Source organism: Syngnathoides biaculeatus, chromosome 16 (genome assembly GCF_019802595.1).
Source record: "Syngnathoides biaculeatus isolate LvHL_M chromosome 16, ASM1980259v1, whole genome shotgun sequence".
Taxonomy (NCBI): Eukaryota; Metazoa; Chordata; class Actinopteri; order Syngnathiformes; family Syngnathidae; genus Syngnathoides; species Syngnathoides biaculeatus.
Genome location: NC_084655.1, coordinates 11,632,522 through 11,644,883, shown reverse-complemented (window position 1 = coordinate 11,644,883; position 12,362 = coordinate 11,632,522). Strand labels below are relative to the sequence as shown.

Sequence of the window (12,362 nt, the reverse complement as noted above, 5' to 3'; positions counted from 1 at the left end):
AGGTGGAAATGGAAACGCAGAGGAGGAAGTCAGGCCGTTTACTAAGCACATACTGGAAAAGAAGCTAACGCGTGAACCCAGCTCACCCTACGTGAGAATAAAGAAGTGACTTTGCTGATGACTCAGACTACCAGAACTCGAAAACTTGTGAGGGTGATCAATTGTTCAGAGAGTGAGAAAATACGGACGGCTAATGTTAAACTCCGGTTGGCGCGGTGCAACTCACTTGACAGAGAGGGAGAAGTCACCCGGTGCGCTCTCACTCTCTCTGATGAGGAAAGCACCGTCGTGCCTTTGTTTGTTGAGCATCTCCTCGGCTTTGGCCCGAGGGATCTTCCCAAAGAACCACCTGGTGGAGGAGACATACAATTAGGTGACTCCTTTTACCCACAGAAAAGCCTTCCTGAAGAGCACATTTTGTTTGTTTTGGCTACCCAGTGTCATCTTGGTAGAAGCAAATCAATCATAATAGATGGTCAACTATTTTGAATCCTCCGTAAGCTTGCAGTCACTCAAAGTGTTTCAAGAACAGTACGACCAAAGGTCAACCAACATTTTTTTCTGCTTATCATAACACTATTACATTATAGGGTCACATTTGGATATTCAGACTTTATAAGTAAAAAAATTACAGTGTGGCTGATCAATTAATCCACATTTAGGGGCTCATCAAAACATGATGTCATGGTAAAGTCAAGCGCTGGTCATGCACACACACCGTTTAAAGTGGTGCTTCAATTTATTCTGTCACCATGCTTGTAACTCATAACACTCATACCTCAAATCATTTTCCCCATTTCATTTAATTCATTTAATGACACATCTGGCAAGGAAAATCTTTGGAGGGAGTTGGAAGTGCGTGCTGGCCAGCAACAGCCCCAAAATCTCACTGCTTTAGAGACCTATCTGCATGGAGAAATGAATGGGTCAAAATACCAGGAAGTGTGTGGAAAAAATTGATTGACAGAAAACGTTTGACCGCCGTCTTTGCCAACAATGGGTATGCCACAAAGTTTAGATGAACTTTTGTTATTTACAAAATACTTTTTTTCCCACCATAATTTGCTAATAAATTATTTTAAAACTAGACATGGTTTTCTGTGAGTTATTTCCCCACATTTTGTCTGCCATAGGTGAGGTATAGCCATGATGAAAATGACAAACCTCACTCATCGTTAAGTGGGAGAACTTGGACAGTTGGTGGCATTATGTCATCTATGCCGCTTGGTCTCACCTGGTTTGCAGGGAGGCACATTCAATACAATTTTGTCTAGAACAATAATTGATTAAATTAAAAGATCTACACTAAATCAAAATTGGAGGACAATGGCATCATCAATTATCAATACTCTATCAGTGAGTACTCATCAGTATTGGGATGTATACTCTTTCAGCAAAAAGTTGTATTGGTGCATCCTTAATTACTGACTGGGAGAAAAGGCCTCATTGCGCAACAATGATAAAGTCAATATTTAATTAACGACAAGGGGCCTGCAGCATATTACGTGTAAACCACTCGAGCTTTAGTTAGTACAGTGAATATGACAGAGGTTATACTTTGGGTGAGGTGATTTTTGGAGAGGATGATTTTCTTAGTCAGTATTCTTCCAGCCAAGTCATGACTAGATTTAACACCAAACTGGATTGGTGTCCCTTTTGACGCAGCATCTACTTCACAGGGCTACACAGGTTCACCAACAACCGACTGATCTTTGGCCACCTAAACCAGACGTCTGACTTCAGTGCCCAAAAACTCACACAGGTTGAGCACAATATTACAACGAGTTGCAATATCTAAAGAATTCTTTTGTCAACCTATCTGGAGCGAGCAAACAGTTTACATTTAGATTTATTTGAACATGTTCAGCTTGCAGCCAGTCAAATAAAAGTGAACTTAAATTGATGTTTTTAAATTGTGATTTAATTTAAGGAACGAAAACTATGCGATTACCTGGCCCAGTGTGAAAATGTATTTACACCCCTGTTGAAACATGAATTAATTGTAGCCAATCACAATTTTTCATTGAGTTTCACTGATTACATCCAAGCCCCTTTATCTCCAGACCTATTCAGTCAAAAAATTACATAAACAGAACCATCCTATTCATCATCCGCGTGAGGCTCAGTTGTTCACAAGGATGTTCCACCAATATGTAAACAACTTTGTGAGCAAGTAGTCCAAAAATTGAAGAACAACATTTGTCTACATAGAATTGCAAGGAATTTAGGGATTCTATCATCTACAGTCCATAATAATGTCAAAAGATTCAGGGAATCTGGAGGAATCTCTGCATGTAAACAAAAACAAAAACAAAATTGAATGCTCGTGTCCTTCGATTCCCCAGGCAGAGCTGGTCGCTACATCTACAAAGCAAACGTAAAACTACCATGTGAAGCAAATCCAATTTATCAACCAGACAAACCATCTGAGATCGACTGACAAAGTGAAAAAACCCTTAGAAAGTGCTGTTAAAAGGAGAGATGATGTAACAGCGGTAAACGCCCACCAACAACTGCTTTTTTGGGAGAAAAAAAAATGATGTTAGCAGTTCTACAATGTAAAGTACACCCACAACAATAAACTTTAAAATAATACTTTCCTGAGTGGCCAACAAAACTGAATATCACATTAAGGCAAACATTTTAATACAGCTCTTGTATTGCAAATTATTACATTATGCAAGAGGTCACCATGTTGTGACCAGTTGCTGTCCGGCCATGCTACGAACATCCTGTGTTGTTATGCAACAGGAATGTTTTTTTTTTTTTTTTTTAAATACAGTACACTTAACACCAACTGCCGCTGTGGGTGCATTTAAAATAAAACTGTCCAAATATGAAATGAGGTAAAACAATGCTCATATTTCCATTCTAAACATTTAATAGGTGATATAGATTTAGCCAGATTCCTGTGGCCGTGAGGGCCACCACTCAAAAAGATTTAATGTCAGACCCTGGTGACACATTACATTTTGTGCTCAAATGGTAATGGATTTGTGTGTGTGTGGCGGGGGGGATATGCACTCTTCATCAGAGAATCTTAACATGTAGAGAAGAAAGTGGACTTTGGTGAAAATTCCTGAAAATACAAAAGCGAGCAATAGGGGGCTTTGGGGAATGCCCCCCCCCCCCCCTCGGAAATTTAAAAAAAAAAATGGATGGCTGTGGTGCATTCTGGCGATATCTGTGAACAAAATTCTGACAAAAATTGAAAGTAAAATTTCTAAGTCCTGACCAAAAAAAATAATTGGGCAGATCCCCCACCCACCATCACTTGATAGCACAAAATCACATTTTTCATTAAAATATGCCATCTTATCTCAAGACAAATTAATTCAGTGAACTATAAAGTAAAAATACATCTAAAATTGTCCTTTTGCCCACTATACATAATACAGTATAGCTATAGAATATACACGAAAATATATCCTAGAATTTCTACACCGTACAGCAAAACATGTTAAAGAAGTTGATCTGTAGTAATTACTATTAACGTTTAAATCTCAAACTTGTTACGTCGTGTTGTACTGATACACTCGACCACATTGCTCACCATCTTAGATATAGATCCAGTAACACTAATAGTATAATCAGTTGCCTTACTGTGCCAAATAAATATGAGCGTTTCATCTGAGATGACACGCTGTGGCGAACCCTAACGGGACAAGCCGAAAGAAACTTACTTACACACAGTCACTCACGTTTCAAAAATGTACGGGTGTGGTCAGTCATGCTCGCAGATTAAGTTGCGGTTGTGATTAGGGATGGCCTAAAAAATAATTTACTGGATTAATACAACATAACTGTAAATTAAAAATTAAATAAATACATAACTAAACTAAAATAGAAAACAAAAATTTCAAACACAGAAATGATAATTTCCAATTCCAACTGATATTAGTAGAACATGGTATAAAACGGTATTTTAATTTTTCATCAATAAATCCGACAAACTATCTGAAGAAAAGTTAAATGCACTGGCCTGTCAAGGAATAAATACGAACGGTCTATCCTCGCAATGTTTTGAAAATGCTGAAAGTTTAGTTCAACATAATCGGCGTTCGTGGCAACAAGCTCGCGATACATTGGCACAAATATTCCTGTCGGCAATCATGACATATTGTTGGGGGGGGGGGGCAGGCATCACGGGACTGCCATAAATAGGAGCCCGGCTTGCTAGAACGTGCCTTTAGTCTGTTTTTTTTTTTTTTAAACGCCGTCACACTCCCTCACGATCGACGCAAAGAACACCCCTGGCTGATGTAACTGAATTTCCTTTGACAAGGCTCATGATGTTGATGACTTTCGACGTAAATGCGCTCGCAGTACGTGAAGCAGTTCTGAACATGCGCCTTCATACATGCTCCGCACATGCTCAGTACGGTTAACTTGCATTTCCTGTTTCCGGGTGAATAACGGTTGTTTTGGAGCATGCTTGTTTAGTTAACAACGTTTACGAAATAAACACGTAAATTAATGTCAAGACCACACAAAATAAGCAACGTCTTGAGAGAATGCGAGGGGAGGGGCGTTATTGTTACTAGTGATAGTGCCTCAACATGGCTACGCTCGTGAAAGCAAAAAAACAAACTCAAACGCATGTTCATTCAATGTTGTCAACTAATATCTGGATTAATTTTAGGCAATTTTTCCTCAATTTTCTGGAGCAATTTTCATGAAAATTTAAAAATCCAGAATTCCGGGAAAATCCAGAGGACTTTTATCACGACAACATGGCATGGAAAAAAGATACAAATGAGGGTGAAATAAAGCACAATAATGAAAGTCCAAATACTTACGGATGGGCTTTCATCTCAATGTAATTCTTGGGAATGAAGCCATCTTTTCCATTTAGTTCTGCCTTGTACCAGTTCTGATCACACTCTTCATTTAATACCTGGTGATAACAAAAAAAATAAATGTTCATCATTCAAGCTGTAATCATGTTAACTATGGAAACTATACAAAAACATTTTATTGCTATTTTTTGAATATATTTAATTTCTTAGATATTTTCTTGTTTGGAGTTATATTTAATAACGATCTTTGCTAGCTGAATAACAAAAGTTTTGAAATGAGTAATCAGTTTATTAATTGTGATTTCAGTAATCAAAACAAATCGGGATTATTTCTTACCCCATAATCACCCAACCTTACTTTCCACTCCCATTGTAACATGAATGTAGAAATTCTCGCCACAGGTCCGCAGTGAACTTGAACCAAAACAATATGACAGTCACTCAAGGAAAAACCCTATATAGAATACACTTAAGTGCTGTATCATTCTTTGACTGTACGCATGACTGCCTTTTATAAACCTCTTGGCTCTCACTATTCAGAAATAGAATACAGATTTTGAAGGGTGTAAAAATTTTGGGGAAAAGTGTGGAGGATAAGCGGTTTGGAAAATGGATGGATGTTATGGCTCACTTTCAGTTGGTGGAAAGGTGTCTTTAGACTCGTCTGTGCTTGTGAATGCACATTAAAAAAAACGAATGGATATATTTGTTGACCTTAAAAATGTGTAAATCGTGGCTATATTTCTAAATATGTTTGAGACAAATCCCTCCCCCCCATAATGGTGCATATGTTTTACCATGAGAAAAGACTAAATAGAGATTGGTCTATAATGAATCTTATTGCTCTCAAACTACGGGTGGTGAGTTCATTTGGTATGTCACGTTGAAGGACCGCAATGCTAATATTATAGAGTTTTTATGCTGAATATGAATCTTAAATCCGTTATGAAGGAAACATTTTTATTTTTCTATTATTTGCTACCAATGATCGGGCATTGCTGTACCTGCCGGAAAAGGACAGAAATATGGCGGAGAAAGCCGATCAGGGGTGCGTAGGATTTTGTGACAACAACATAGATCCCGTAGTAAAACACTGTAAGAACGCCGATGAATTTACGATAATTCGAGCAATGAACATCATTCTGAAGGGTCCCATGAAGACGGTGAGGAATACAAGCTTCATGAAGGCATTAAAGGCCATCAATTTGAGCCAGTTGGACAGCACACACGTTTGAATTCAGACGAAGTAGGTGGCGATGAAGAAGCCGACACACCAACCAGTCAGACCCATCATGGAGGATCCGGCTTGTGTTGGGAATATCAACTGGTAAGCGTTTGTGAAGTTCTTGTTTGGTTTAATTAGTCATAAACCAATAAATAATAAAGGCTTCGATATCCTGAATGTATATACGAAGTTTTCGGTCTTGCTTTGAAATTATGCAAACGCCGTGTATTTAGTGATTTCATACGTGACAATTACTTTGCGTGTAAAATGCTCATTGCACCAAAACACAGAAGCCGATTCCGTAGTCTAAGTTGATATATTTTAATAAATAAGTAATAATATAATAATATAATGCTGCTTTTCTTCCGGCTTGTCCCTTTAGGGGTCACCACAGTGTGTCATCTCAGATGAACGCTCATATTTGTTCCGCACAGTTTTATTAATAAAATAAAACAAAAATAATAATCATTTCTACGGATTGGTTTTACCTAACAATCACTGTGGAATTCTCGAAACGAATGGGTTTTTCTTAGGCGTAAATACAAAAGACTCCCATCTTATTGTCGCTCCAAAACAGCCTACCCCAGAATTTGTGACGTCAGTGGTCCGCCCATTAAATGAGTCATTTTGCAGGTAAGAGAAACTAGGTCAAAGTTTGCAGACTTTAATTCATAAAATTGGTAAAAACATTGAAGAGGATATGCATTTTATGGAACAGTTGAACATATATTTTCATCTAGATAAGATAATTCGCGTTAGAAATTAGACATTCCATACACTAACCACGAACTCACTTGCTTTGTACATGCTAAACATTGTAATGCAAAAGAGATGAGCAAGAATGTGTCACAAAAGTAGGTTGTCACTTGACTGAGATTGTGTTCATTTTATATTTAAACAGGGATTGCATTAATCTCAACCATTGGAACAAATCAGGGAGAAGCCTGCGCTGAGCAATGACTGCATTTCACTCATTAGAATTTCACAAATTCAGTTGGTAAGAGGATTTTTTGCTTGGACTAGGGCAGGAACAACCTCTCTGTTAAATAAAAGGTCATTAGACGCTCCCATGCTCCATCACTTTTCTCCCCTGCCCTCACTTTGCCACTCCCCAAAAATTATGACCGACACAGCCAAGACAATTGTCCCATAAGGCCTAGTGTATTGTAATTGGGCTGGGTAATTTTGCGCCAGTCAACCTGCTGAATGCCGGGTGTCATTGGTCTTTTTCAACTGGTGACTAAATCCCAAACTGGTTGTGGCAGTGGACTTCAAATACATGTTGATAAAAGCGTACTTATGTGCCAATAGTAAAAGTGGCTGCGGGTTCTATCTTAGAATAGCCTAAAAAGGGGCCTCAATGCTTGGAGACTCCATGCTTCATTTATTTGCAGGGGCACCTCATTTCTTTGACATGTATTCGCCTCTAAACTGAACCCCAAGCCTCTCCATGAAGGACTGCAGTACATTGCTAGAAAAATAGCATAGGTTATATTTCATGAAAACAAACTATGCACACTGTAAAAAGTATCGCTTAACAGTATAAAAGTTTATCCAACACAGCGGGAAAGATGTGCCAGCTCAGCAGCCAGCAGGCGTAGATGGTATATGGAACCAAGGGGAACACTGAGTTCATCATCACAGCATGTGACCAAAACAGACCAATCACGAGAGATGATCCCTGCGGCGCTCCATGCGCAACAACAGTTTTTGCCGTGCGTGCGTCACGTGATCCACAGTGGCCGCATGAGCCAAAACCGCCAGTCACGTGATGCAATGTAGGCGTTCTTGGCCGCACGAGTATTAAGAGGCATTTAGACTGAAATCCTGGGTCAGTCTTTTGTTTGTAATGGAAAATAATTCTACCATTTTTATATATTAGAAAATAATGTAAGAGAAGGTTTGTGAAAAAATGCAATACTTTTAAATACTCCAAACTAAAAACTGCTAATCTTATGGGAGGAGCAAATGGGGGGGATTGAGAGACGGACAGAAGAGATGTGGAAAACATTTTGATAAATACACTAGGAAAGTCAATATGGGATTGAAATAAATCAAGAGCAGGGATTACGCTGGAGTGGGGAGATAATCTGAGCAGAGACAGCTCAGCCCACAGAGAAAGGGATTCTGCTCCAGAATCAGAATACTTTTTGGTCCCAACAACAATTTTCCTTTATTAATTTGCATTAAACATCGATTAGAAATTCAGACCACAGGAAGTTATTTATAATGGGTCATGGATAAAACAAACACCCTGCATGGGTCAAGGCATGATCAGTCTTTGTCAAGTCACAACGCTAAAATATGCCAACCCAAAGCGCTAATGAGGGCAAACTACTGCAGTCAAGATAAATCTTTGCATCTCCAAAACCATCACTTTTCAGGAACCAAAGAAACAACATGTTTGTTAAGCAAATTGGGGGGAGTTTGAAGTTATTCTTTAAAGAAAAAAACAATTACAAAAAAAAACCCACTGAAGGAAGAACAAGCAGAGACAAAGTGCAACAAGGTGTGAATCATTTGCCCTGAACTCCCAAGAGCACACTTAGCCCGTGATTGGGAAACCCCAACAGCCTCAAGATGACCTGTTAGCTTGGGCTTCAGGAGCTTTGATGAAACAGTGTTGGAATAGCCACATCTGGAAAAATATGCCCATCCCTTGTTTGCAAACACCTGGGCAAGACTAGCAAAGAGAAGTGGAGTGGAGGGACCTGGGAGGGTTTAGAAGCAAGGCACAATTAGCAACATTTTTACCGAACAGGTACGCTTATCACCTCTTGCTGATTTTTAATTGGATGCTCCCAGAAATAAAACTTCTAAAAAATAACATTTAGAGTTATAGCAACACTATTACAAATAAATCGGGCAACCATTTTAGGAGCCATGACAAATGTTTGGTTTCTTTTTTTACAGTGCTAATCCTATACATAGTATTGCTAGTGCTGCTATTTAGTTGCAGCTTGACAGCCGGATTGGTCAACAATTGAAAAGAAAAAATTCTGCCCAACAATGATATAGTAAATAGGTGAAAAGTTTTGATCTAATTTACAACATTGTGCTACACTGACGTTTATGTGACAATGGTGTGTTCTAAATTGCGGCTGTAAATCGATAAAAGTAGGTGAAAGACGAGTACTAGATGAAGCAGTTTATCTGCTGCCTGAAGAGGTCTATCTGCTGATCCTCCCAGACAATTCTGCATGGACTAAATATTGACTGGAATGCACGTCATCCGCCTTGTCACATTTTAGCTTCGGCAACATTGGCTTGTTCAGGACCCACAGTCATACACACAAGAGTGGATGATCAGTTTACTGAAAATAACACTGACTAGGTACAGCACCTCTGGAATTGTGACAGTTTCAAGTTTCTTCTTGTAAAACGCATAAAATGTATTTAGTGTTATTTAGAAAAAGTCATGCAAATGACTGTGACCTCCTTTATGCCCAGCAGGGAAGCACCAGACAGCAGAATAGAGCAGAGGGAGGTCATGAGCTAACTGTCTTAGACTAAGGAAGATTACATTGATTTCACTAAATCAAAGAGGAATGCTTCAGGCAGGACCATGTGTGAGGGCTCCCTTATTGAGAAGAATTTGCAACATACATAATCGCACTATTCAACTCACTTGTGGCAAAAGTAAAAATGAACACTCGTTACTAGTAGTATTTACCCTGATTTGATAGACTTGGTTGGTATCGACCAATAATCAACATTTTATGATGATCGACTGTCATAATTCGCTGATATCACCAACTCCGCTGGACATTTACTCCGCATCGCCATCATGACCAGTATATGTGGATCCAAAAGCTATTTTACTTTTAGCCTTGTCGCATGTTTTTCACGTATTACTGTAAATATTTGACTCCCAATAAAGTTATTAAAAAAAAAAAATTGGTGGCGGTATGGGACAGACATGCCTGAGATGGACAAAATCTAATGTCTGAATCAGACTACAAGACAAATTTGGTCTTTCAAGATTCCACTGTCAGGACACTGCAATAAAATCTTGTATTCCAATACCACTCCATGCAGTCTTTGATCACCTGGCTGTATATTGTCAAGCGACAGTATGCATGTTACCATTGTGATGACAACAATGGATTGTCCAAATTTATTGTGTCGCAGCAATAAATAATGAAAAGAAAACCGTGTGGTGGTCATCACTGATGACCAGTAGAGGATGTTCATTCATACACTGACTGCAGAGTATGTTCACGTTCCTTTTAATATGATACGCCTCGCAAGCTCACAACAAAAAAATTATTTACCCTAGCATGCCAGTGCTAGCAATAACGGTCCCAGCGTTCTGTCAAACCAATATTAAAAGTCAAGACTGGGGAGTGATGATACTCGGTTTCAAAATACAAATGTCTCTTTTTGGCACACATTAGCAGGAAGTGATGTGGTGATGAGGAAGAGTCCTAATTACACCACTGATTCAGCAGAGTCAAATAGAGGAAGAGGAGGAAGAAATTACATACAGGGAGCCAGTAAAGAAAGTGTGATAATGACTGATCATAACAGACAAACCCTGAATTAGAGAGGACACCCTTCCAAAGAATCACACTTCATCTCATTTGCTTAGAAGGAAGAATTGTGCAACAGAATGTCATCGCCACTGTGAAGCAGTCAAAAAAGCTATGTTTTTTTTGTCTTCTGAGTAAACTGCCATGTATTTCTCCTTGCTATCTACCCAAATCCCTTTTTGTGCAACCAACATCAGGCCTCTCTGAAAGAGAAACTTGTCCTCTGATTCTCGTGCAGCATAGATTTTTTCTCAATAAGAACCAACAGCCACCAGTGGTACCATTTATATAGCACCGCTTTTCTTAGACAAAAAGAAAAGCAAATTCATTTACATAGTACATTTCATGCACAAGGTGTTTGATACACAATGTGGTGTATATGGTTGAATGCATTCAAAACCAAAAGGAAAATAAACAGTTTGTAAAAGAGAAAAATAAGTTAAAATGAAAACTGAATACAGTGCAAGAAATATTTTAAAAGACTAGCAATGTAAAGAATTCTGTGGTGAAAATCAATAATCATTCATATAAAACGCACTGTGATAAAATTGTGTAGCGTTTTGGAAAAGAAAGCATGATAATGTGAATGTCTATGAAAGTAACTGCCATCTAAAAATAGCTACAGATTCTTTAAAGATGGTGCAAATGTGTTGTATCACACATGCGTAATGATTATGGAGAACAGTTGAAATAAGCTAATCATTTTAAGAATAAAATATTTTAAATTATTGTTTCAGGATGACCTCTGAAGCTGAACACACTTTTATTCCTCCATCAAGGAGAGGAGAGACTAAATAGTGAGGTGGGACGATGGTGCTTCCAAGAGCCAGCAGATGTTTGTGCTGACATATTCAACCTTGTGCGACTGAGTGGCTACTGGACCCGAGTGGGTAGTTGGAGTTGGCCTTAGTAAATCAGTCTTACTGCCCTGCAGGTGCATCTTGACTTGTAGCAGATGCTGCAAATAGAGATAAGTACCAACTGGGACAAAAGGAAAAGAGAAGGAGGTAGTTCATGCAACACTTTGCTGCAGTTCTACACAAAGGCAGCATTTGTGATTTCCACGTGCTTTGCCGTGGGCCCTTGGACAAGCAGCATGATGGTAATGGCGTCAAGTAGAAAAGTGGTGCCAACGTGGAACAGTTTAAATAAAAAAACTAGGCCCACAATCAATTAAAACATACGTATTTTTGTACTTCAAAATAACATGACCTACCAGATATATCAAAGACTAATAATGTAATAATGGAAAGATGCCCAACATTACCAAACTATACTAAAAGAATCACCATCTATGACATCATGCCACCAGTTAAGTGAACTTCAGTGGACCTGTGATGTGTATTGTACTGTTGTGAACTGATATCTTCTGTACCTTTTATCTAAAAAATACAACAAACCCCAAAGAAATTTAGCCTATTGTATAGATTTGGATTTATACAAACCATGCACTTCCAGTGGATTTTAACCACACGTAGCAGCGTGAAAGAACCTACTAACGGATTAAAAAGCGGGACTGCTATGTGGGAGAATAGAATCTACTATCACCAAGGCATTAAAAGGCTGGACTCCTACATGAGATGAAATACCACCTCAGTGGTAACTCAAGATGAAAAACACTGACTGAGACTGAAATGATATGAGAGACTTTAGTGGTTTCAGTGAACATGAGGAGGATTAATAAAAACTGACATTTCTGTTATATTTGAGCCATTTTACTTATGTGTTAATCACTGTTTCTAAACAAGGTATTTAAATAAACATTTACAAAGTTTTTCTGTTTGAATATCCCATTTTTACAATATA

General features: G+C 38.5%; 1 protein-coding gene across 2 annotated transcripts in view; it reads right to left on the bottom strand.

Moving 5' to 3' along the window:
- grb2b (growth factor receptor-bound protein 2b) overlaps positions 1-12,362 on the bottom strand; it is a 28,678-nt gene that overhangs the window by 4,454 nt on the left and 11,862 nt on the right. For both annotated transcript variants that reach the window (XM_061846671.1, XM_061846672.1), the window contains 2 exons: positions 4,800-4,897; positions 227-349 (listed from right to left, as the gene is read on the bottom strand). In XM_061846671.1, coding sequence (XP_061702655.1) covers positions 227-349; positions 4,800-4,897 — 221 coding nt within the window. The remainder of the gene's footprint in view (positions 1-226; positions 350-4,799; positions 4,898-12,362) is intronic.